Genomic DNA, 22,334 nt, shown 5'->3' on the forward strand with positions numbered 1-22,334 from the left:
CCCAGCCCCCCCCCGGCCCCACCCATCTGTTGGACGCGGGGGCCCGGCCCCATAAAAAACCCCCCAAAGCCCCCCCCAGACCCTCCAAAAAAAACCCCAGACCCCCCCCAGCCCCACAGGGACCCCCCCCCGAGCTCGCTGCCCCCCCCCGGCACCCCCTGGACCCCCCCCCGAGCCCCCCAAAAACCCCGACCCGGAGGCTCCCGGCCCTATAGGGACGCCTGGGACCCCCCGAACCTCCCCCAGACCCCTCCCCACAGACCCCCGGCCCTATAGAGACCCCCTAAAGCCCCCCTCAGCCCCATTTCGGCCCCACAGAGCCCCCCCAGACCCCTGACCCTATAGAGACCCCATAGGCGCCCCATAGATCCCCCGGCCCCACAGGGCACCCAGCCCCTCCCCTATAGAGCCCCCCCCCCCAATTCCCGTGCCCCTATAGGGCCACTTCCCCCGGCCCCACAGCGCCCTGCCCCATAGACTCCCTGCCCCATACGCACCCTATAGCCTGCCCCATAGCCACCCCTGAGCCTGCCCCCTAGTTGTTCTGCCCCATAGACTCCCCCATAGCTTGCCTGCCCCATACTCACCCCATAATTGCCCCATAACCTGCCCAGAGCCTCCCTGCCCCATAAGCACCCCATAGCCTGCCCCATAGCCTCCCTGCCCCATAACCGCCCCACAACCACCCCATTACTGCCCCATAGCTGCCCCACAGCCTGCCCCATGGCCTCTCTGCCCCACAACCACCCCCTAATCACCCCATTATTGCCCCATAGCCACCCCATAGACCCCCATATCCACCCCATGGCTGCCCCACAGCCTGCCCCATAGCCCCCCTGCCCTATAACCGCCCCATAGCCCCCCATAACCGCCCCGCAACCACCCCACAATCACCCCATTACTGCCCCATAGCCCCCCATAACCACCACATAGCCCCCCCACAGCCTGCCCCATGGCCCCCATGGCCCCCCTGACCCACAACCACCCCACAACCACCCCATATCCCCCCACAACCGCCCCATCTCCCCCCAGATCCCCCTGTACCCCCCGCCCCTACCTGCTCGCACCGCTCCCAGCTCGGGGCTGCGGCTGCCGCGGGGCTGACATAATCCGCCTGCAAGCCCCGCCCCCCGACAGCCCCCGCCCCCCAGCCCCGCCCGACCACGCCCCCTTCAACCGCAGGCCCCGCCCCGCCGCGCCCAACCGGGGGCGGAGGCCACGCCCAGTCCCACCGCTGGCCACGCCCAGTCCTGGGGAGCCCCCACCCAACCCCCTACCCCACCCGGCCACGCCCCCTGGGGGCCTCCGCCACGCCCATCAGGGCTCTGACCACGCCCACCGGGGCATTGGCCACGCCCCCAACCCCACCCTGGGGGGATCCCAGCCCAAGGGGGGGGGGGGAGGGGATTTCCCCCTCCCCTTTTTTTGTGGGCGGGGGCCGGGGGGGTCCCCGGGGGTCCCCTCTTTGGGGGGGGCCACTCCCAGCCCCGCCCCCCCCCCCATTAACCCTCCCCCAATAACCTCCCCCTCCTTGTGACCACCCCCCAAAAAAAAATGCCCCCCCCCACTTGCTGTGTCACTGATGACATCATCACCGGCGTGATGTCATCGTGTGGGGGGGTGAGGAAGCCGCCCCCCTCCCCCAAAATAAAACAGAGACCATTTGAGGGGGGGGCATTTTGGGGACCCCCCCTTTCCCCCCTTTTATTTTCAGCGGTTTTTCCCCCAAAACACCAACGGGGGGGGGGGCTGGGACACCCCCAACCCCCCCACACAATTTTTGGGGCCCCCCCACAATTTTTGGGCCCCCCAGACTCCATTTTCGACCCCCCCCATTTCTTAGTGAACTCCCTTAACTCTTGGCCCCCCCCCCTCATTTTTGGATCCCCCCTTTTAGTTTATTTTGGGGGTGGGGCTCAATTCAGGGTCTCCCTTCCCCCTTATTCCCCCTCCATCCCCCTATTTCCATTTCAGGGCCCCCCAAAATAAACAGGATTTTTTCGGGGGGGGGGTTCAGGGGATTTTGGGGTGCCCCCCCCCCAAATAACCCCCCCCTATGCCTGGATGCTGCTCTTGGTGCTGAAGGCCAGGTAATAGACCAGGAGCCCCACGGCGGCCGCCACCACCTCCGTGGACACCCAGGGCCCGTTCCAGGCCCCCTGCCAAAAAAATAAAATCGGGGGGGGGTCACCACGGGGAGAACCCCCCCCAAAAAAGCCTAAAAGCTCAGGGATTTAACCCAAAAAGAGCCGGGTGGAAAGGAGCCCCCCCCCCCAAAAGGGAAAGGGGGCTCTCGAGGTAAGCACAGCCCGTTAAAAACCAACCCTATGGTGCCCACACCCCAAAAAAATAAACTAATACCCCCCCAGGACCCCAAATCCCCCCCCCAAAAAAAACAAATCCCCCCCTGGACCCCCAATCCTCCCCCAGGACCTCAAATCTCCCCCCAAAAAAACCAAATCCCTCCCCATACCCCAAATCCACCCCCCAAAAAACCCCTGAGCCCCCCCCCTCAAAAGTTTAAAGGAAATCCCTAAAAATGAACCCAAGAAAAGCCCAAAAAAGGAAAACTGAACAATAAAAATTGTGAAAATGGGCAAAAAGGCCTAAAACGCCCCAAAAAGGTGCCCCCCCCCCTCACCCGATGGTCGACGTTGACGGTGAAGAGCGGGCGGATGCGGGACACGTCCTCGTGGTTGCGCTGCGCCTGGGGGGGGCACAATAATGGGGGGGGCAAAAAATAAAAAGGGGGGAAGGGTAAAAACAATAATTAATTAATCAATAATTAAATAATTAAATAAATAAAATTAGGGGGAGTAAGAAATTGGGGGGGCACAAAAAAACTTGGGATGGGGGGGGCAAAATAGTGAGAGGAGAGTAAAAAAATAAATGGGGGGGTAAAAAAGATAATTAATTAATTAATAATTAATTAATGGATTAAATAAATGAAATGGGGGGGTGAAAAAATAAAATGGGGTGGGGATAAATTAAACGGGGGGGCCTAAATAAAATGGGGCGGGGCAAAATAAAATCCAAGGATTAAATGGAAAAGGGAGGGGATTAAATTAAAGGGGGGGCTAAATAAAAAGGGAGGGGCTAAGTCAAGTGGGAGGGGGTCTGAACAAAGTGGGGGGGGTCCTGAACAAAGTGGGAGGGCCCCAAATTCCCCCCCCCACCTTGCGCAGGGCGCTGTAGGACTCCTCGTCGAAGAACTTCACCTCGTAGGTGCCCGACTGGGCGCTGCGGTGCTCCAGGCTCCACGACACCTTTGGGGGGGGGAAAAAAACAATTTCCATGACCCCCCCGGGGAATGGAGACCCCCCGGATTTTATTTTGCCCCCCCCCAGGGTGAAATTTGGCCCCCACCCCCCGTTTTTTTACCTGGTAGCGCCCCACGTCCTGGCCCCGCGTCACCGGGAACTGCTTGCCATTGACGTCGGCATAGAGAGCCACGTTCTGGGGGGGTCAATTAAATAAGTTTAAAAAGGGGGGGGTCCAGGGGTTCAAGGGGACCCCCCCCCGTGTTAAAAAGCCCCCCCCTCCCACCTGGGCGCCGTTCTTGCAGGCCAGGGACAGCTCCACCACGAAGACGCTCTCGGAGGCGATGACGGCGTCGGCCGTGGTGTAGTAGGAGGGGGCGATGGTGGGCTCGGGGCACGGCTCGCCTGGGGGGGGGCCAGGGGGGGTTAAATGGGGGGGGGGGCATGGGGAGGAGCCCCCCCTCTGCTGAGACACCCCCTCAGACATCGTTTGCCCCCCCCCTCAGATCCCATTTGCACCCCTGAATCTTGGTGTCGCCCTAGGACCCCCTCTAAGACCCCCAGAGCCCCCAAAATGCCCCCCAAAGCCCCCAGGACCCCCCCAGATCCCTCAAGGCCCCCCCAGGACACCCCCAAAGCCCACCCTGACCCCCCACGACCCCCCGCCAGTCCCTCGCAAAGCCCCCAGAACCCCCCCAAGACCCCCAGACCCCCCAAAATCTCCCCAAGATCCCCCCCAAATCCCCCAAGACCCCCCCCAGACCCCCTCCAAAACCCCCCCAAAGCCCCCCCAGGCCCCACACGACCCCCCAAGGCCCCCAGACCCCCCAAATCCCCCCCAAGACCAACCTAGCCCCCCCCCAAACCCCCCAGAGCCCCCCCAGGACCCCCGCAGACCCCCTCAAGACCCCCCCAAAGCTCTCCCCAGACCCCCTCAAATCCCCCCCGGCCCCCCCCGTACCCCTCGCTCCCAGCGCGGCCGCCAGGAGCCCCAGCAGCAGCCCCAGCGCCGCCATCTTTGCCGCCGCCACTTCTCCCTCAGCCGACAGACACCCGAAACAACCAATCCGCGCCGGGCTGTGCCGCGCGACGACCAATCAGAACGAGGAAGCGGGGCAACGCTCAGCGCGGCGGCCAATGGGAAGCGCGAGCGCCGCCGGGTGGGCGGTTTCTTTGCGCGAGACGTGGCCCAAGCCACTCAAAGGGGGCGGGGCCCAGCCGCGCGCCTGCGCAGTGCTGCCGCCCGCCCGACAAAATGGCGGCCGCGACTTATTTGGCGGCGGCGCGAGAAAAGTCGCGGCCGCGCCCCCGGCGCATGCGCGCCGCGCTCGGCCCCGCCGCTTGGCTTCGGCCGCTCCCGAGGCATTGTGGATGAGGCCCAAAGTCTCCAATTTTAGACTTTTAGCCCCAAAGCGCGGGGACAAAGCGAGAGGCCCGGCACAAAATGGCGGCCGGCGCCGCCTCACCCCAGCCAGGCCCCGCGCCGCAGCGCGCATGCGCCGCGCCTCGGGGGCACAAAATGGCGGCCGCGCGCTTCAGCAGCGCCAAAAAGGGCGCGAGGCCGAAATCTCGCGAGAGCTCCGCCCCGCCTCACCTTTTGTGGCTGAAGTCTCGCGAGAGTTGGGCGGCGCTTCAGGGAGGCAGCCATGGCGGCGGCGCTGAGGGCGGGGAGGCGCCTCTGGGCCCCGGCCGTGCTCGGGCAGCGCCCGGTGAGTCCCGGGGGGGGGCCCCGGGGGGGGTCCCGGAACGGCCCCGGCCCTGCCGGGCCCCGGGGAGGAACCGGGCGGCGGCGCCGTGAGGCGAGAGCGCAGCGCCGCGCGCTGATTGGCCGCCGCCGCAGCGTGGGGGCGGGAGCTGCGGTGAGGTATCTTGCGCCCTGATTGGCTGCCGCTGGAGGAGCTGGGCGGCGATTGGTGGAGCGCTGCGGAGAGGGCGGGATTGCTCAGCGGCTGCGCTCGCTGATTGGCTGGTATTTCTAAGGGAGGCGGGGCTAGCGCCTGAGGGGGGGGGATGGAGGGGGGGGGTTTGTTTTTTTTTGGGGGGGGTCCCCAAAATGGACCCCCCGTGAACCCCCTCTCTCCCCCAGGCCTGGTTTTCCCACGACGAGCGGCGCCACCTCCCCCCCGTGAGTACCCCAAAAATTGGGGGGGGGGGGGCACAAAAAGACCCCTCCCCCCCCCCCCCCCAAATAAAACCCCTTTTGACATTTGGGGGGGGGGGAAATGCCCCCCCCCCTTTGACCCCCCCATTTTGGGGCTGGGGGGGCAAAATCCATCATATTTTTTTTGGGGGGGGTCTCCCGGTGCCCCCCCCCCTTGATTTTTATTGAGGGGGGGTGGAATTTGGGGGAGGGGGGTGGAAATTTGGGGGGGGGGCGTGGGGGGGGCTCCCAGTGCCTCCCAGTTTGGTGTTAATGGGGGGGGGGGTGCACGTTAATCAGGGGGGTGGGTCATTAATTGGGGGGTGCACGTTAATTTAGGGGGGGGGCATGTTTTTTTTGGGGGGGGGCTCCTTAATGGGGGGTGCATCTGGGGGGGGGGAGGGGGCACGTTTTGGAGGGGTCACATTGATTTGGGGGGGGCTGTTTGTGTGTGGGGGGGTCCCCATCTCTTCCTGCCCCCCCCCCCCCACTGTGACTAACCCCCCCCCTCGCCCCCCCCCTTAATTTCTCCCCTGCTCCACGGCCGCCCCCGCAGCAACCCAGCATCGTGAGTATGGCCAAAAACGGGGGGGGTTGGGGGTGGGGGGGCCCAAAATATGCCTGGGGGGGCCCAAAATATGCATGGGGGGGTCATAAAATACAAGGGGGGGCACAAACTTGGGGGGGGGCACCCAAAAACGGAGCTGGAAGGGGGGGGAGCTGCATGAGGCTGCGAGGGAGGGGGAAAAGGGGGGCGGGGGGGGGGCTGTGTGGGTTCTCACCCCCCCAAATTGCCCCCCCAGCCGAAAAATACTGTTTTTTTGCCCCCCCCTCACAGCCCCCTCCAGCTAAATACGGGGGCCGCCACACGGTGACGCTGATCCCGGGCGATGGCATCGGCCCCGAGCTCATGTTGCACGTCAAGGAGGTCTTCAGGTGGGTGGTGCCCCCCCCGGGGGGTGTTATTTGTTGATTTTTTTTAAGGGGGGGGGGCTGATGAGTTTTTGGCCCCCCCAGGCACGCCTGCGTCCCCGTGGACTTCGAGGAGGTGCGGGTGAGCGCTGAGGCGCCCGAGGACGACGTGCACAACGCCATCATGGCCATCCGCCGCAACGGCGTCGCCATCAAGGGTGAGCTGGGGGCCCCTCCCGAGAAAAGGGGCCCCCACGGAAAAATTGGGACTCCTCCCCGATATTTTGGGCCCCCCCCCCGGTGTTCTGGGGGGTCCCATCCTTTGCCCCCCCCCCTCCAGGTAACATCGAGACCAACCACAACCTGCCGCCCAGCCACAAGTCCCGCAACAACCTCATCCGGTAGGGCGGGGCCTAAAGGGGGAGGGGCCTAACAGGGTGTGGTCAAAGAGGGGTGGGGCCTAACAGGGCGTGTCCCCTTGAGGGCGGGGCTTAGAGTCAATACGGAGCTTTGTACTTCATTCTGTAAGTTGGGGCCAAACGGGGTGGGGCCTAAGAGGGCGTGGCCAAAAGAGGAAGTGTCCTAAAGGGCGTGGTCCAAACGGGGGCGGGGCTTAATAGGGCGTGGCCTAACGGGGCGGGGCTTCTTGGGGGCGGGGCTTAGGGCCAACCCAGACCTTTACGCTCCGTATCCTGCAAGAACCTCATCCTGTAAGTTGGGGCCAAAAGGGGTGGGGCCTGATGGGGCGTGTCCCTTCGGCGGCGTGGCCTAACGGGGCGTGTCCCCTTTGTGGGCGGGGCTTAGCACCAGCCTGGATCTCTACGCCAACGTCATCCACTGCCGGAGCCTGCCGGGGGTGGAGACGCGGCACCGCGACGTCGACATCCTGATCGTGCGCGAGAACACCGAGGGCGAGTACAGCAGCCTGGAGCACGAGGTCAGGCCCCGCCCCCCGAGTCCTAAACCCCGCCCCCCGAGCCTTTAGCCCCGCCCCCTGTGCGTTATCTGCCCCCCCAGAGCGTGGCGGGGGTAGTGGAGAGCCTGAAGATCATCACGGCCGGCCGCTCGCGCCGCATCGCGCACTACGCCTTCCGCCTCGCCCGCGCCGCCGGCCGCCGCGCCGTCACCGCCGTGCACAAGGCCAACATCATGTGGGGGGGTTAAATTATACCGGGGGGGCGCTTAAATTACATGGGGGGGTTAAATTATACAAGGGGGGGGTAAAATATACAGGGGAGGGGTCCTAAGATGGCTGGGGGGTTCCGTGATGGGAGGAGGGGGTCTCAAAATTGGGCTGGGGGGGGTTGAAAGGGCTGGGGGGGGTTAAAATATACGGGGGGAGGTTAAGTTGTATGGGGAGGGGGGTAAAATGTTTGGGGGGGGGGCTAAGATGGCTGGGGGGTTCCATGAAGGGAGGAGGGGGTCTTGAAATGGGGATGGGGGCTTCAAAATGAGGTTGGGGGGGCTCAAAAATATATGGGGGGGTTGAAATATAGTGGGGGGGCTTTAAACACATGGGGGGGGCACAAAGGGAGAAGGGGGGTCCAAAACATCAAGGAGGGGGGCTCAAAATCTGGGGCTGAACACAAATCAATTGGGGGGGTGTCTGAGGAGTCGGGGGGGTGTCTATGGGGTGGGGGGGTGTTTTTTTTGGGGGGGGGCACTCCCCAACGTGCCCCCCCCCGCAGGAAGCTGGGGGACGGGCTGTTCCTGCAGTGCTGCCGGGAGGTGGCGGCCGAGTACCCCGAGATCTCCTTCAGCAGCATGATCGTGGACAACACCACCATGCAGGTACCCCCCCGCCCCCCTCCCAGTCCCTCCCAGTGCCTCCCAGTCCCTCCCAGTAACCCCAGTGCCCCCCCGCAGCTGGTGTCGCGGCCGCAGCAGTTCGACGTGATGGTGATGCCCAACCTCTACGGCAACATCGTCAACAACGTCTGCGCCGGGCTGGTGGGCGGCCCCGGCCTGGTCCCGGGGGCCAACTACGGCCACGACTACGCCGTCTTCGAGACCGTGAGTGGCTGGAGAGGGGGGTTTTGGGGTGATTTCGGGGGATTTTGGGTCATTTGGGGCCATCCCCGCAGGCCACGCGCAACACCGGGAAGAGCATCGCCAACCGCAACGTCGCCAACCCCACGGCCGCGCTGCTGGCGGCGTGCATGATGCTGGATCACCTGAGGTGGGCGGGGCTAAATGGGGGGCGGGGCTACAGGGGAGGGGAGGGGCCCAGGGAAGGGGTGGGGCAAAGGCAAGAAGTGGGTGTGGTCTGAGGTGGGTGGGGCCTCAGCCCTGGGGAGGGTCCAAGTACTCTGGGAGGGAGCCAAGGGGAGGGGCTTATTCCTGATGGGCGTGACTTACTCAATGTGGGCGTGGCCTCCCGCTGCCCCTCCCCCAGGCTGCACAACCACGCCTCCACCATCCGTCAGGCTGTCCTCGCCTCATTGGACGACCCCCGGGTAAGCCCCGCCCCTTTCCCCTTACATGGCCCGAACCCGGGCACGGTGGGCGTGGCCTCGAGGGCAAGCCCTGCTCACGGAGGCCACGCCCCCTGACTGGCCCCACCCCCAGACGCACACGCCCGACATCGGGGGACAGGGCACAACCTCGGGGGCGGTGCAGAGCATCCTGTCCCACCTCGGCCGCGCCTAGGGGCGTGGCCTCCAGTGGGAGGGGCCACGGAGGGCGTGGCCTCCAGTAGGCGTGGCCTCCTGGAGTGGGAGGGGCCACTCAGTAATAAATTATCCCCAATAAACCCCACCTCCAGCTGTTCCACGCCTTTATTTACACACAGAGATTAAAAAGGGGGCGGGGCCTATTGGGGGCGGGGCCTCCCGGAGGGGAAGGAGCCACTTGCCCAAACCCAATAAGCCCCGCCCCCAGCCGTGCCACACCTTCATTCACACACACACACAGAGGGTGGGGGTGGAGCCCCTTAATGGGCGTGTCCCCGAGGGGCGTGGCTTATTGGGGCATAGCCTACAGGAGGAAGAGCTTTAAGCCCCGCCCCTTAACCCACCCCGATAAGCCCCGCCCCCTGCCTCACCACTCCTCCATTCACCCCCATGGTGCTGGGTAGGGGCAGAGCCCATTTGTGGGCGTGTCCCGGAGGGGGCGTGGACTTAGGGGTGGGCGTGTCCTCCAGGAGGCGCTCCAAGCCCCACCCCCAGCAAGCCCCGCCCCCTCCATTCCACCCTCACCCCCTAGAGAGGCCATAGGGGTGGACGGGCTGGGGGCGGAGCCGGCTGGTGGGAGGAGCCCGGTGGTGGGCGTGGCTATGGGCGGAGCCAGGGGTGCTGCAGGCACTGCGCGGCGGTGGCGCGCCGGGCGGGCTCGAAGGCCAGCATCGGGCGCAGGAAGCGCGCGAAGGCGGCGGCGGCGCCGCGGGGCCACTCGTACTTCTCCTGCAGCACCGCACGCAGCCCCCACGGCCGCAGCCGCCGGATGTGACGCAGCTCCCCTGGGGGCACGGGGGGGGCACCCGGGGGTCACCGAGGGGTCACGCCCCCGTTAGCCACGCCCCCTCCCCACCGGAGCTCCGCCCCCCCGTGCATGTGGTTACCCAGAGCCCGCCCCTGCGGTTCTGCCCCGTGTAGCCCCGCCCACCCCGCGGCCACACCCACTGTTTAAGCTCCGCCCACCAATCGCTCCACCCACCTCTAACCCCAACCTATTTACACCCCTGTAGCCCCTCCCATTCTCTAGCCACGCCCAATCTCTATGTAGCCCCGCCCACCCAGTTGCCCAGCCCATTTAAGCCCCACCCCCATTAGCTCCACCCCCTTTAACCCCACCCCCAAGCCATTTACCCCCCCTGTAGCTCCTCCCACTCTATAGCCCCTCCCCTCGTCCTTAGCCCCGCCCCCAACCTTCTTACCCCCGTAGCCCCTCCCTTGGCTCCTCCCCCTTTATGCCCCGCCCCCTCAGGCCCCGCCCTCACCGCGGCGGTTGAAGAACTCCCTGGAGTAGCGCCCCCCCAGCGCCACGTGGCGCGGGATCTCCCCCAGCAGCTCGATCACGTGGGCAATGTGGTCTAGGGGGGCGGGGCCAATGAGGACACGCCCCCTCCAAGCCCCTCCCACCCCTCCAAGCCACGCCTATTTTTTTACCCCGCCCACCACCTCCTAACCCCGCCCCTCCCTCCCACCCCTCTCTCCTCCCACCCCCTCCCAAAGCCCCACTCACCATTGCCCACGCCCCTCCCACCAAAGCCACGCCTCCTCCCCGAGGCCACGCCCCCTTTCCCCTAAGCCCCGCCCCCTCCCCGAGGCCCCGCCTACCCTCGTCCCGGCTGTAGTCCTCCCCGGAGTGGGGCTCGAACAGGTAATCGCCCGTCGCCAGCTCGAAGGCCTGGGGGGGGAATTGGGGTGGGGGCTGCGCTATGGGGCAGGGGTGTGGGGCAGGCTGTGGGGCAGGGGTGTGGGGCAGGCTGTGGGGCACTCTATAGGGCAGCTGTGGGGCAGCGCTCACCATGCAGGCCGTGCTCCAGATGTCGGCGGGGGGGCCGTACCCCGCCCCCAGCAGCACCTCCAGGGCCCGGTACTGCCGCGTTTGGATGTCCTCGGTGAAGTGCCGGTGCTGGGGGGGGGAAGATGCTGGATGTCACCCCCCCGGCGACCCCAAATCCGCCCTTTTTCACCCCAAAAAGCCCCCCCCGCCCCCCCCTCGCTCACCACCCAGCAGCCGTTGCCCAGGTCGGCGATCTTCACGCGCAGCCGGGGGGCGCAGCGGGGGTCCAGGGGGTTCTCAGCCCCCCCCGGCACCTCCTCACCTGGGGGGGGGACATAGCAGGGGGGTGTCCGGGGGGGGGTTCCCCAAAACCTTCCCCCCCCCCCCCAGACACTAAACTGGCCCCAGCACCCCCCAAAACCCTCCATTAAGCCTCAGGGACCCCCCGCAAAGCACCCCCCAGGACCCAAATTGTCCCCCCAGCACATTAATTGCCTCCCCAAAACCCCCAATTGCCCCCCCCAGGACCAAAACCACCCCCCATAAGCCCCAGTTACCCCCCCAGCACCCCCAATTGCCCCCCCAGCACCCCCAATTGCCCCCCCATCCCCCCAAAATTGCCCCCCCCCAAACTCACCGAGGGGCGGGGGGCCCCCCTCCGACCCCCCCGAGATGAGGGAGCTGGAGGTGGGGGTGAGCAGCGAGTCCGAGGCCGAGCTGGGGCTGGGGGGGCGCCGGGAGAGGGGGGGGGCCCCGCCGCCACTGCCCCCCCCCGAGGAGGACGAGGACCCCCCCGACCCCCCCGCGGGCAGGGTGTGCACCCCCGAGGAGGAGGCGCCGCTGGGGGGGCTGCCCCCCCCCTCCTCAGCCTCCGGGGGGGGGGTCTCTGCAGGAGGAGGGGCTCGTGAGACCCCCATATGACCCCCCCCTAAAAAAATACCCCCCTCCCATCCCAAATCTGCCCTGTTGCTCCCCCAAATCCCCCCAGACTCCCCCAGGAGCCCCCCCAAATTGCCCCAAATTCTCTCAGAGACCCCCAGAAACCCCCTGACCCCCCCAAACCCCCCAATTCCCCCCAACCCCCCCTAAAAATGCCCCCAAATCCCCCTAAATTCCCCCAATCCCCCCCTCATTGCCCCCAACCCCACGGGGGGGCTCTTCCCCACTACCCCCCACCCCCCTGACCCCCCAATCCCCCCCATTTCCCCTCCCAAAAGCCCCCAAATCCCCCCAGAGCCCCCCAAAAGCCCCCAATCTCCCCCAAAGTCCCCCCAAATCCCCCCAACCTTCCCCATTAACCCCCCCCGAGCCCCCCAAACTCCCCCCCAATCCCCCCCAACCACCCCGATTTCCCCCCCAGAGCCCCCCAACCCCCCCCAAAACTCCCCCAACCCCCCCATTTGCTCCCCAAAGCCCCCCCCAGAGCCCCCCAACCCCCCCATTTCCTCCCCAAAGCCCCCCCCAAGCCCCCTAACCCCCCCCCAGCCCCCCGGGGGGGCTCTGACCGTGCCCTGGGGGTGTCCCCGCGCCCCCCCCCCGCAGCCCCTCCAGGTCCCGCAGGCGCTGTGCCAGGAGCCGCCGCTGCCTCCGCCGCCGCCGCCGCCGCTGGGCCCGGCTCAGCTCCTTCAATGGGGGGGGGGGCACTGGGATCACCCCGGGGGGGGTCCCTAAAGCCCTGCGGGGTGCCGGGGGGGGGTCACGCACCCATGGGGGGGCGCAGGAGCCGGGTGAGGAGGGGGGGGCGCACTCACGGGGCCGTCCTGGGGCGCCGAGCAGACTGTGGGGAGGGGGGGGGGGGTTACAAAAGCCCCCCTAAAATATCCAAGGGGGGGGTTACGGGGACGGGAGGGGATCAGGGTGATAGGGGAGAGTCTGGGGGTTCCGGGGGGGGGGGGGTTTTGGGGTACCTGCGCTGCGGGGGGGGGCGCCCCCCCGGGTCCAAGCAGAGGCCTCGGCCGCCAGGCGCCGCACGCAGGCGTCGCCCAGGCGCAGGAGCACGTTCTCGGGCTTGATGTCGGTGTGGATGATCTTGCACTTGGTGTGCAGGTAGTCCAGGCCCTCCAGCACCTGGGGGGGCACCCCGAAATTAGGGGGGGGCCAAAAATTAACGGGGGGGGGCCAAAATTAAAGGAGGGGTCCTAAAAGCCAGGGCGAGGGGCGCAAGGAGCAGGGGAGGGAGCCCAGAGCCATGGGGGGTGAACCAAGACCCAAGGGGGGGGGCATCCTAAAATTGGGGGGGTCCCTAAAATTAGGGGGGCGTCCCTAAAATTAGGGGGGGCGCCCCCAAAAAACAGGGGTGGGGGGCACAAGACCCAGGGGGTTTTTGCCCCCCCCCCAGACCTCTCTGACGCTGCTCTTGCCGCAGAGGCAGAGAATTTTGGGGCAAGAACAGAAAATTTTAGGGGCAGTGGCAGAAAATTTTTTTAGGGGGGGGTCTGAAAATGTTGGGGGGGGGTCCTGCCCCCCCCGGACCTGTCTGACGATGCTCTTGACGCAGGGCAGGGGCAGCCCCTGGTAGTTGGAGCCCACGATCCAGCGCAGCAGCTGCTGGCCCAGCACCTCCAGCACCATGCAGACGTCTTCGGGGGGGGGTCAAGGAGCACAGGACACCCCCGGGAAGTTTTTGGAGGGGGGGGGGGACACTTTTGGGACTCCCCCAAAAAGGATACGGACGCCGTTGACCCCCGAGATCCTGAAGTCGTCGATGAGCTGCACGATGTTCTCCCGCTTGGGGTCGCTGGGGTCCGAATCCCTCACCTGGGGGGGGAAATTAACCCGGGGGGGTCATTAGGGGATGGGGGGGTGTAATAAATAGGGGGGGGGCCGGGTTTTAGTTTTTGGGTGCCAAACCCACGCATTTCAGCAGCTTGATCTCATCCAGCGCCGTCTCGGTGTACTGCGGCGCGCTCTTCACCACCTTCAGCGCCACGAAACGCTTCTTCCTTCGGGGGGGGGGACAAAAAATTTTAACACGGGGGGGTCCCTGAGAGCCCCCCCCGGGTGCCCCCCCCCCAAATCGACACCCACCGCAGGTCCCAGCTGAGCCAGACGGTGGAGAAGTGCCCCCAGCCCAGCTTGCGCACGACGTGGTAGCGCCCGTGGAACAGGTCCCCGATGCGCACGGGGTAATAACCCCCTGGGGGGGGGATTTTTTTTTGGGGGGGGGGGTTTCAGACCCCCCCCCACCTTTATCTGCCCCCCCCAAGTGTTTTTTACCCCCCCTTGTTTTTTTCCCCCCCCCCTTTTACCTTGGCAGTAATCCCGGGGGTCCTCCTGCTCGCCCTCGTCCAGCAGCAAGGGGGGGGCCGCATCCTCCTGGGTGGGGGGGCTGGGGGGGCTTTTTGGGGAGGGGGGGGGCACATGTTGAACCCCCCAGCACCCCATTTACCCCCCCCATCCTTTCTGTGCCCCCCCACCCTCCCTTTTTATCCCCCCCCCTTTTATCCCCTTTCCAATCCATTTTTGCCCCCCCCCCCCAAAAAAAAATAATTTGCCCCCCCCCCCGCCATCTTTAGGGATTTTAGGGCCTCAAATTGTGCCCCCCCCTCTTAAAAAGGGAAAAAAATGCCCCCCCCCCCCCCCCCCCCCAAAATAGCCCTGACCTCACCCTGGGCAGCGCGGGGTTAAAAATAGCCCCGGGGGGGGGAGGGGAGAGCAGGGAATTTCCCCCCCCCCGGGAAGAAAAAAAAAAATAAAAATGGGGGGCCCAGAAAATGCCCCCCCCCCTCGATGCCCCCCCCCTCACCCTCACCGTGGGGGGGGTGCCCGCTTTTTGTCCTTTTTGCGCCTTTTTTTCTTCTTGGTGGTGTCTGGGGAGGGGGGGGGGGGCACGGGGGGGGCAGAGTCAAAGCCCCCCCCCCATAACCTCCCCAGCCCCCCCCCCCCAGGAGCCTCCTCAGGGCACCCCCCCCACTCCCCCCCCCCGACCCCAGGATCCTCACAGCGCCCCCCGGGCCCCCCCCTCCAGTCCCGGGACCGCCCCCACGACCCCCAAATTTTCCTCAAGACCCCCCCCAGGCCCCCCCCAGCCCCAAAACCCCCACAGGACCCCCCCAACCCCCTCCCAGGCCCCCCCCCGGCCCCAAAACCCCCCCAAGACCCCCCCAAATCCCCCTCAGGACCCCCCCAGACCCAAAACCACCCCCAAACCCCCCCAGGACCCCCCCCAAATTCCCCTCACGACCCCCCCATGACCCCCCCAAGACCCCCCCAGCCCCAAATCCCCCCCCCCAAACCCCCCCTTCTCCCCCCCGCCCCCCCCTCACCGCTCCCCGCTCCCGCCACCGCCCCCCCGCGCAGCTCCATGCCGCCCGCCGCCGCTCTGCGCATGCGCCCCGCCCCCCTCCCCTCGCCAAAGGGGCGGGGCCACACGCGGCCGCGGACCAATGGGGGAGCTCCGCTCGAAGCCCGTTCCCGCCCTCTAGTCGCAGCCACGCCCACGAGCCGCAAGCCACGCCCTCCGGGCTTTAAACCCCGCCCATAAGGCGTTAGGCCCCGCCTATGAGCCGCAGGCCCCGCCCACGCGGTGTAGTCACGCCCACGAGCGCCCCGTTGCTACGGAGACGGCACCGCCCATCGCGTCCCCGCGTGACCCGCCGACGTCATCAGCCCGCGACTCGTTGCCATGGCAACCGCCGGGCGCTACCGGGGCCTGCGAGGACCCTAAAGCCTGAACCCGGCCCCGGGACCCCCAAAACGGCCCGAAAAGGGCACAAAGCCAGACCCCAAAAAGGGCCCTAAATGGGCACGGTGCTCCCCAAAAATGGCACAAAGCCTGGCCCCAAAACCAGCCCCAAAATTACACGGTGTCCCCCCAAAAAAACATCACAAAACCTGACCCAGAAAAACAGCTCCAAAATGTCACAGTGTGACCCCAAAACCAGCCCCAAAATGTCACAAAGCCTGACCCAAAAGAGTGCCCTAAAACGACAGGGTGCTCCACCAAAACGTCACCAAATCTGACCCCCAAAAGAACACAAAGCCCCCCAAAACGGGGGGACAAAGCGGACCCCCCCAAAACAACCCCAAAAGGACACGGAGCCCCCCCCAAAGCGCCGCAAAGCTTCACCCCCAAAAGGACCCCATTTTCCCCCAAAAAACGCCGCCAACCCTGACCCCAAAGAGCCCCAAAACACCTCGGTTTTTCCCCCAAACGGCGCTGAGCCCCCCCAAATCCTGGGGGGCCTTCTCTGGTGGCTGGGGGGGAGGTCAAGGGGGTGCCCCCCCCCCCATTAAAAGCAGGGGCCAGCGGGTGCAGGGCATCAGTTTAATAACGGGGTGCAGAGAGGAATTTTTTTTTGGGGGGGGGGGGGGGGGCAGGGGGGCATCCCCCTCCCCGACCCCCCCTTCCTAGAGGGGGGGGCAGGATGCAAAATATTTTATTTTATTTTTTTTGGGGGGGGGGGGAGGGGCAGAAAGGGGGGGCCCCCTCCCCAAACTCCCTCCGGGGAGACCCTATAAAAAATAGGGCCCCCCCCCCGTGCCACTCACCCCCCCCCGTTGTCTCCCCCCAGTCCTTCCAGCTGTAAATCCACCCCCCCCCAAAAAAATGACCCCCCCCGAAAAATAAAGCCCCCTGCCAACAAAAATAACACCCCCCCAAAAGATAAAGCCCCCCCCAAAAAATTAAGCCCCCCCCAAATTAAAGGCTGCCCCTCAAAAAAACAGGGACCCCCCCCAAAAATTAAAGCCCCCCCCAAAATTAAAGGATGCCCCCAAACAAAGATGCCCCCCAAAAAATAAAGACACCCCCCCAAAATAAAGCCCCCCCACAAAAAATAAAGCCCCCCTCAAAAAAAATAAAGCCCCCACCCCAAAAATAAAGCCCCCCCCACCCCAAATAAAGTGTCCCCCCCCCCAAAAAAAAAATAATTAAAGCCGAGGTTTTTCGTCCCGCGGCGTCCAGCGCTGAGTCCCCCTCCCCTCCGAACGGGGCCAGGGGGGTCCCCGAAAATCAAACGGGCCCCCCCCCCACTACGAGGTCCCTCTGGGGGTGTCGCGGAGGTTGTTTTTTTTTTTGGGAGGGGGGTAAAAGGGGGGGGTCCGGGCGCAGTCCGGGGGTTCAATATCAACTCTTGTCGGCGGGGGGGTCTCTGTGGCGGGCGGACTTCATGGTCTCCAGGTACTCCTGCTGCGACACGGCCAGCACCGACGCCAGGATCTCGTCGTCCTCCCAGTCGTTGAGGCCTGGGGGGGGGCAAAAAAAAATACAGAAATGTCAGAAAAATTGTTTTTTTGGGGGTAAAGTTTAGGGGGAGGCAAAAAAAATGGGTTGGAAAGGGAGGAATTGGGGTTCGGGGGTAGTGGCGCTGTGGGTTTACAGTCAGCTGGGGCTGCTGGGAGAAGTGAAACCCCCCGAAATAAATCTCCGCGTGACCCACCCTTTTAAAAATAGACCCCCGACCCTAAATTGTCCCCCCCCAACCCTAAAAGCCCCCCCCAGACCGTAAAAGCCCCCCCCAAAACTCACTGAAGGTGGGGGACATCTGCACAATGGCGTACCGTTAAAGCGTTAAAGCACACCCAAAATCCCCCAAAATAACCCCAAAACGCCCCTTCCCCCCAAAAAAACAACCCCCCCACGACCCCAAAAGGCCCCCCCCGACCCTAAAAGCCCCCCCCCGGCTCACCGAAGGCGGTGGGGGACATCTGCTGCATGATGGCGCGGCACTCGAGCGCGGGGTACAGGGACACCAGCGGGGGGGTCGCCCGGCCCCCCCCCGCCCCCAGCTGGCTGCTGGTCCCTGGGGGGGGGGGCAAAGGAATTTGAGAGGGGGGGGTCAGGGGTCACTCCCCCCACCCCAAAAATTTTGGGATTTTTTTTGGGGGAGCTTGCCCATCTTGGGGCAGCAAATTTGGGGTGTTGGGGGGGGGGCAGAGCCTGGTTTGCCCCCCCCCGAACCCAATCCCCCCCAGACCCCCCCCAATCTCCCCCATTCCCCCCATAGACCTCCCCAATCCCCCCCAGACCCCCCCAAATCCCCTCCCAATCTCCCCCAGACCCCCCCATTTCTCCCATAGACCTCCCCAATCCCCCCCCAGACCCCCCCAGGCCCCCCACAACCCCCCAATTCCCCTTCAATCCCCCCCCAGACCCTCCAATCAACCCCCGGCTCCCCCCCCGACCCACCTGGGGCGCAGGGCGAGGGGGGTTTTCCGGCTTGGGGGGTTCCGGGCGAGGGGGGTTTGTGGCCGGTGGTCTCGGGGTGCAGCCCGGGGTGCTCGGGGGAGGGGGCGGCGCTGCGGGGGCGGGGGGAGCGCCCGCTCCACTCCTCCAGCCCGCTGGCCGCCGCCGCCGTGGCCGAGCTGCACGTGGCGCTGGCCTTGCGGGGCTGGGGGGGGGCACAAGGGGGGGGGGGAGCGTTAGGGGGAACCCCGAAAATTGGGGGGAGGGGGGTGGGGAGGGGGCGGAGGGGATGGGGAGGGGAGGGGGGGATATGGAGAGACACGGAGCTGGCGGGGGGGGGAGCAAAAATTCTGTAGGGGGAGCATGAAGCGGAGCAGAATAAGAAGTGGAGCAGAAAGCGGAGCAGGAAGCGGAGCAGAAGACCAAGAAGTGGAGCAGAAAGCGGAGTAGGAGAGCAAGAAGTGGAGCAGGAAGCGGAGCGAGCCCCATTAAGGGAACGAAACCCCGCAGAGAGCAACACGAGGACCCCAAATGTCTCTGGGGGGGGGTGAGGGGAGCTGGGGGTCCCGGGGGGGTCCCGGGGGTCCCGACCTGGCGCGCCTGCTTCTCCTGGTCGCGCAGCCACTGCAGGTAGGACTCGCGGGCCACCTGCTCCTCGATGGCCTCGTTGGTGGCCTCCCAGTCGGTGGCGCGCTTCTTGTCCTCCAGCATCTGCTGCTCGATCCACGACTCCTCCGACGTCTTGATGGCGCTCTTCATCAGGGACTGCTCCGCCAGCTGGGGGGGCAGGGGGAGGGGTCAGGGGGAGGACACGCCCCCTCCGGATAGGCCACGCCCACCTCGGAAAGGCCACGCCTCTGACTGGACACGCCCTGGCAAGGCACGCCCCCAACATGGCCCCTGCTCCCCCTAAGGAAACAGCACTGCCCATGGCTGCCATGCTTGGACACGCCCCCAAAGGCAAGCCCCACCCCCTATGGACAAGCCACGCCCACCTCTGAAAGGCCACGCCTCCGATTGGCCACACCCTGTCAAGCCACGCCCCCCATGCCCCACCCACCCCTCTAAGGCAGCAGAGTGCCCCCAGCTGCCATTCTTGACCACGCCCCCCTCCAAGCAGGCCACACCCCTACATACATAAAGGGGTGTGTCCATGCATAGGCACACCCACCTGCCATATATGGGAGCATGTTCAGAATGTGACCACGCCCCCTCTCTTTGGCCACACCCCCAGGCGGGGAGGGGCAGGGGCAGCTCCCAGCCCCCATAGGGACCCCTGGGGACCCCCAGGACCCCCCCCAGGACCCCCAATTTGGGCAGGGTCCCCCCCAGCCCCCCCCAAAGCCCCCCAGCCGGGTCAGGGGACACCCCCAGGACCACCTTGGGGACCCCCAGAGCCCCCCAGCTCGGGCACGAGACCCCACGGGGCCAGCTCAGAGACCCCCAGGGCCCCTCCCCAGCCCCCCCCCAAGACCCCCCCCAGCCCCCCAGCCCCACTGACCCCCGGCTTGAAGGAGGGCAGCCCCAGCCCCACGCCGATGGTGGCCTTGTTGGGGTTGACGACGGAGTTGTAGTGGATGTTGCGGTGGTAGCTGACCCGGATGGGTTCGTCCTCGTGGTGCTGGATCCCGTGGAACGTGTTGATGGGCTCTGCGGGGACACCCCCAAAGTGGGCTCCGGGACCCCAAAAGGCTCCCCCCGAAACCCCGAGGATACGTGGGGAACCCCAAAAGTGTTTATAGGGACCTATAGAGACTCTCTAGGTACCTCGGGGGTATATAGGGACACCCAAAACAGCATTTGGGGAACTAAAGACCCCCCCCAAGAGGGGTCTGGGGGCATCTGGGTGGGGTTCTGGGGAATACTTGGGGGCACTGGGGGGAACTGGGAGGGGAGTGGGGGCCCAAAAGGGGTCTGGGATTGGGTTGGGGGATAGTGGAAAGGGTTTGGGGGAACACTGGGAGCTACTGGGAAGCATCTGTAGCCCTCTGGCCGCCCCCAGCAGGGCTCCCAGTACGCACCAGTGCCGTACTGGTAGACCTCGACGGGCCGGTTGTACATCTCGGCCATGGCCTGCATCTCGATGTGGTTGCCGTGGCACGTGCTCTTGCGCTTGCGGTTGATGTAGGTGGCGAAGTCCTCGGTCACGTAATTGGAGAAGTAATCGGCGTTCTTCATCTGGGGGGGGCCGGGGGGGTCAGGAAATACATGGCCGACCCCCCCCAGAGCGCCCCTCGGCGCCGCCCAGTAGCCACCAGTAAGTTCCAGTGGGGTTCCAGGAGATCCCCATAACCCCAGGGGGCTCCTAAAATATTAAAGGGCCACCCAGGCCCCCCAAAAAAGATCCCAGACCCCCCCCAAAATCCACCCAGACCCCCCCCCAGTGGACTCCATGCCACTCCCAGTAGCCACCCATAAGTTCCAGTGGGTTTCCAGTAGATCCCAATAACCCCAGATGGTTCCTAAAATACCAAAGTGCCCCCCAGACCCCCCAAAAAAAATCCCAGACCCCCCCCCCAAAAAAAACACAACACCCCCCAGATCCGCCCAGACCCTCCCCAGCAGACTCCATGCCACTCCCAGTAGCCCCCAGTAGCTCCTGACGGCCCCTCACCCTTCCCAGTTGGCTCCCAAAATACCAAAGTGCTCCCCAGACCCCTCCCAGTAACCCCCAGACCCCCCCCAGATGCTTCCCAGTAGCTCCCAGTGTTCCCCCAGACCCCTCCCAGTATCCCCCAGACCCCTTTTGGCCCCCCCACCCCCCTCCCAGTGCCTCCCAGTGCCCCCAGTCCCTCACCAGATAATCCATGCAGTGTTTCCGCACCACCTCGTGCATGTCCTGGTCTCCGTACACCTGATCGGCTGCAAGGAGGGGGGGGAAACATCACCGGGGGGGGTCAGACATTACAGGGGGGGGGTCCCAACGTCCCGGGGGGGGCCGGGGGGCTGACCGACGGCGCGGAAGAGGCAGGCGCCGTCCTCCTTCATGCGCTTGATGAGGAAGCCTTTCTTCTCCCGCAGCGCCTTCTCGAACCGGTGCTCCTGCTGGAGACACAGCCGCGCTCAGCGCAGCCCCCACCCCCCCGGGACCCGCCGTAACCCACCGTGCCCCCCCGGGGCCTTCCCAGTTCTCCCAGTGCCCTCCCAGTTCCCTCTTAGGCCTCTCAATGCCACCCCAGTTACCCCTCGGTTCCTCCCAGTGTCCCCCCCCAGCTCCTGATGGTCCCCCATACCCCCCCACGAACCCCTCCAGACCCCCCCATAACCTCCCTGACCCCCCCAGGGCCTTCCCAGTTCCCCCAGTACTCCCCCAGTTCCCTCCCAGTTCCCCCAGTACTCCCCCAGTTCCCTCCCAGTGCCCCCAGTACCCCCCCAGTTGCCCCCCAGTGCCCCCCAGCACTCCCCGTATCCCCCCCAGTACCCCCAGTACCCCCCCAGTTCCCACATTACCCCCCGTATCCCTCCCAGCGCCCCCATTACCCCCCCAGTCCCCCCCCAGTCCCCTCCCATTACCCCCAGTGCCCCCCCACCCCCCCGCCCCCCACCTGCTCTGCGGTGGCGGGGTCCATCTCCACCCTGGCGGCCTCGTACTCGTCCTCGCTGTTGCAGCCACCGCCCTCCTCGTGCCCGGGGCTCCCGGCGGGGCCCAGCCCCAGCCCCAGCCCCAGCCCCACGGCCCCGGGCCCTCCGCAGCCGCCCCCGGCCCCGCCGCCGCCCCCCCCGCCGCCTCCTCCTCCTCCTCCTCCTCCTCCGCCGCCGCCGCCGCCGCCACTGGGCCCGGCCCCCCCGCGCCTCCTCCGCTTGCTGTGGCCGGGGCCGCCCCCCCCTCCTCCTCCGCCGCCCCCCCGCGGCTCCGGGAGCCCGAGCGCGGCCGCCTCCAGCCCCAGCAGCGCCCCGGGGTCGTCCCCGCCCCCGGGGCCGCCGCTACCGGGCCCGCCGGGCCCCGCCGGGGGAGGAGAGGCGGCGGAGGGGAGCCCGGGCCAGCCCCGCAAGGGGGGCGGGGGGGAGGCCCGGGGCCGCTGCCCCCCCCCGCCGGGCCCCCCCGGGTCCCCGACGCCACCGGGGCCGCGCTCGGGGCCGGCGTCGGGGCCGCGCTCGGGCCCGGAGTCGGGGCCGGAGTCGGGGTCGGCGTCGGGGGCCGGCACCGGCTTCTTCTTCGGCAGGATCGTCATGGCGCCGGGCCCAGCATGGGCCGGGGGCGGCCGGGGGGCGGTGGAGGGCGGCGGGGGGCGGCCCCGGGGCACCGGGGGGGGCCCGGAGAGGCCCCCCCGGGCTGGCGGCGGCTCGGGAGGGGCTGCGGGGCCGGGGGGGGGGAGGGGAGGGCGCGGGGGGCGCCGCCGCCGCCGCCGCCGCCGGGCCCAGTGTCAACATCAACAGCGGTGACCTCTGACCCCGCCGCCGCGCTTCCGGCTCGCCCCGGCGGCGGGGAGGTGATTGGGCGGAGGGGGCG

General features: G+C 66.4%; 4 protein-coding genes across 5 annotated transcripts; 1 reads left to right on the forward strand and 3 right to left on the reverse strand.

Annotated features, from left to right (window-relative positions):
- Positions 1-1,662: 1,662 nt before the first annotated feature.
- SSR4 (signal sequence receptor subunit 4) lies at positions 1,663-4,345 on the reverse strand. Its single transcript, XM_084540190.1, has 6 exons — positions 4,222-4,345; positions 3,547-3,665; positions 3,382-3,456; positions 3,177-3,266; positions 2,642-2,707; positions 1,663-2,159 (listed from the first exon to the last, which is right to left on the reverse strand). The coding sequence occupies exons 1-6, from the start codon at positions 4,274-4,276 to the stop codon at positions 2,055-2,057; spliced, it is 510 nt and encodes a 169-aa protein (XP_084396316.1). The 5' UTR covers positions 4,277-4,345; the 3' UTR covers positions 1,663-2,054.
- Positions 4,346-4,857: 512 nt separating this feature from the next.
- Positions 4,858-9,069, forward strand: IDH3G (isocitrate dehydrogenase (NAD(+)) 3 non-catalytic subunit gamma). The gene is made up of 12 exons (XM_084540189.1): positions 4,858-4,969; positions 5,347-5,385; positions 6,239-6,336; positions 6,418-6,530; positions 6,653-6,713; positions 7,117-7,249; positions 7,330-7,463; positions 8,001-8,103; positions 8,179-8,325; positions 8,397-8,491; positions 8,708-8,768; positions 8,881-9,069. The coding sequence occupies exons 1-12, from the start codon at positions 4,907-4,909 to the stop codon at positions 8,959-8,961; spliced, it is 1,128 nt and encodes a 375-aa protein (XP_084396315.1). The 5' UTR covers positions 4,858-4,906; the 3' UTR covers positions 8,962-9,069.
- A 4-nt stretch (positions 9,070-9,073) lies between these two features.
- SRPK3 (SRSF protein kinase 3) lies at positions 9,074-15,334 on the reverse strand (the record flags this gene model as incomplete). The annotated part of the gene is made up of 15 exons (XM_084540206.1): positions 9,074-9,769; positions 10,250-10,342; positions 10,590-10,659; positions 10,780-10,887; positions 10,983-11,080; positions 11,396-11,644; positions 12,264-12,381; positions 12,510-12,535; positions 12,666-12,825; positions 13,231-13,337; positions 13,428-13,515; positions 13,613-13,700; positions 13,786-13,894; positions 14,007-14,095; positions 15,300-15,334. The coding sequence occupies 15 exons, from the start codon at positions 15,332-15,334 to the stop codon at positions 9,585-9,587; spliced, it is 1,623 nt and encodes a 540-aa protein (XP_084396332.1). The 3' UTR covers positions 9,074-9,584.
- Positions 15,335-16,614: 1,280 nt separating this feature from the next.
- On the reverse strand, positions 16,615-22,165 carry OTUD5 (OTU deubiquitinase 5). Of its 2 annotated transcripts, none has more exons than XM_084540192.1 (9): positions 21,430-22,165; positions 20,836-20,926; positions 20,682-20,746; positions 19,906-20,062; positions 19,386-19,534; positions 18,476-18,661; positions 17,888-18,089; positions 17,388-17,501; positions 16,615-16,944 (listed from the first exon to the last, which is right to left on the reverse strand). In XM_084540192.1, the coding sequence occupies exons 1-9, from the start codon at positions 22,054-22,056 to the stop codon at positions 16,826-16,828; spliced, it is 1,710 nt and encodes a 569-aa protein (XP_084396318.1). In that variant the 5' UTR covers positions 22,057-22,165; the 3' UTR covers positions 16,615-16,825. The 2 variants fall into 2 exon arrangements, with proteins under 2 accessions (XP_084396318.1, XP_084396317.1); XM_084540191.1 differs by having other exon boundaries at positions 16,616-16,944; positions 20,836-20,929; positions 21,430-22,164.
- Positions 22,166-22,334: the final 169 nt, after the last annotated feature.

Source organism: Aythya ferina, assembly GCF_964211825.1.
Source record: "Aythya ferina genome assembly, contig: HAP1_SCAFFOLD_258, whole genome shotgun sequence".
Taxonomy (NCBI): Eukaryota; Metazoa; Chordata; class Aves; order Anseriformes; family Anatidae; genus Aythya; species Aythya ferina.

Bases quoted from the DNA above. Each gene is read 5' to 3' on its own strand.
- IDH3G (XM_084540189.1), top strand. From the start codon at position 4,907: ATGGCGGCGGCGCTGAGGGCGGGGAGGCGCCTCTGGGCCCCGGCCGTG. The intron at 7,464-8,000 runs GTGGGGGGGTTA...CCCCCCCCGCAG, and splicing joins GTGCACAAGGCCAACATCAT to GAAGCTGGGGGACGGGCTGT. The intron at 8,326-8,396 runs GTGAGTGGCTGG...CCATCCCCGCAG, and splicing joins ACTACGCCGTCTTCGAGACC to GCCACGCGCAACACCGGGAA.
- SSR4 (XM_084540190.1), bottom strand. From the start codon at position 4,276: ATGGCGGCGCTGGGGCTGCTGCTGGGGCTCCTGGCGGCCGCGCTGGGA. The intron at 3,267-3,381 runs GTAAAAAAACGG...CCCCCCCCAAAG, and splicing joins AGGACGTGGGGCGCTACCAG to GTGTCGTGGAGCCTGGAGCA. The intron at 2,160-2,641 runs GTGAGGGGGGGG...TTTTTTTGGCAG, and splicing joins CCGTCAACGTCGACCATCGG to GGGGCCTGGAACGGGCCCTG.
- OTUD5 (XM_084540191.1), bottom strand. From the start codon at position 22,056: ATGACGATCCTGCCGAAGAAGAAGCCGGTGCCGGCCCCCGACGCCGAC. The intron at 20,063-20,681 runs GTGAGGGACTGG...GGCCCCCCCCAG, and splicing joins AACACTGCATGGATTATCTG to ATGAAGAACGCCGATTACTT. The intron at 18,662-19,385 runs GTCAGTGGGGCT...CTGCCCCCCCAG, and splicing joins TGCCCTCCTTCAAGCCGGGG to CTGGCGGAGCAGTCCCTGAT.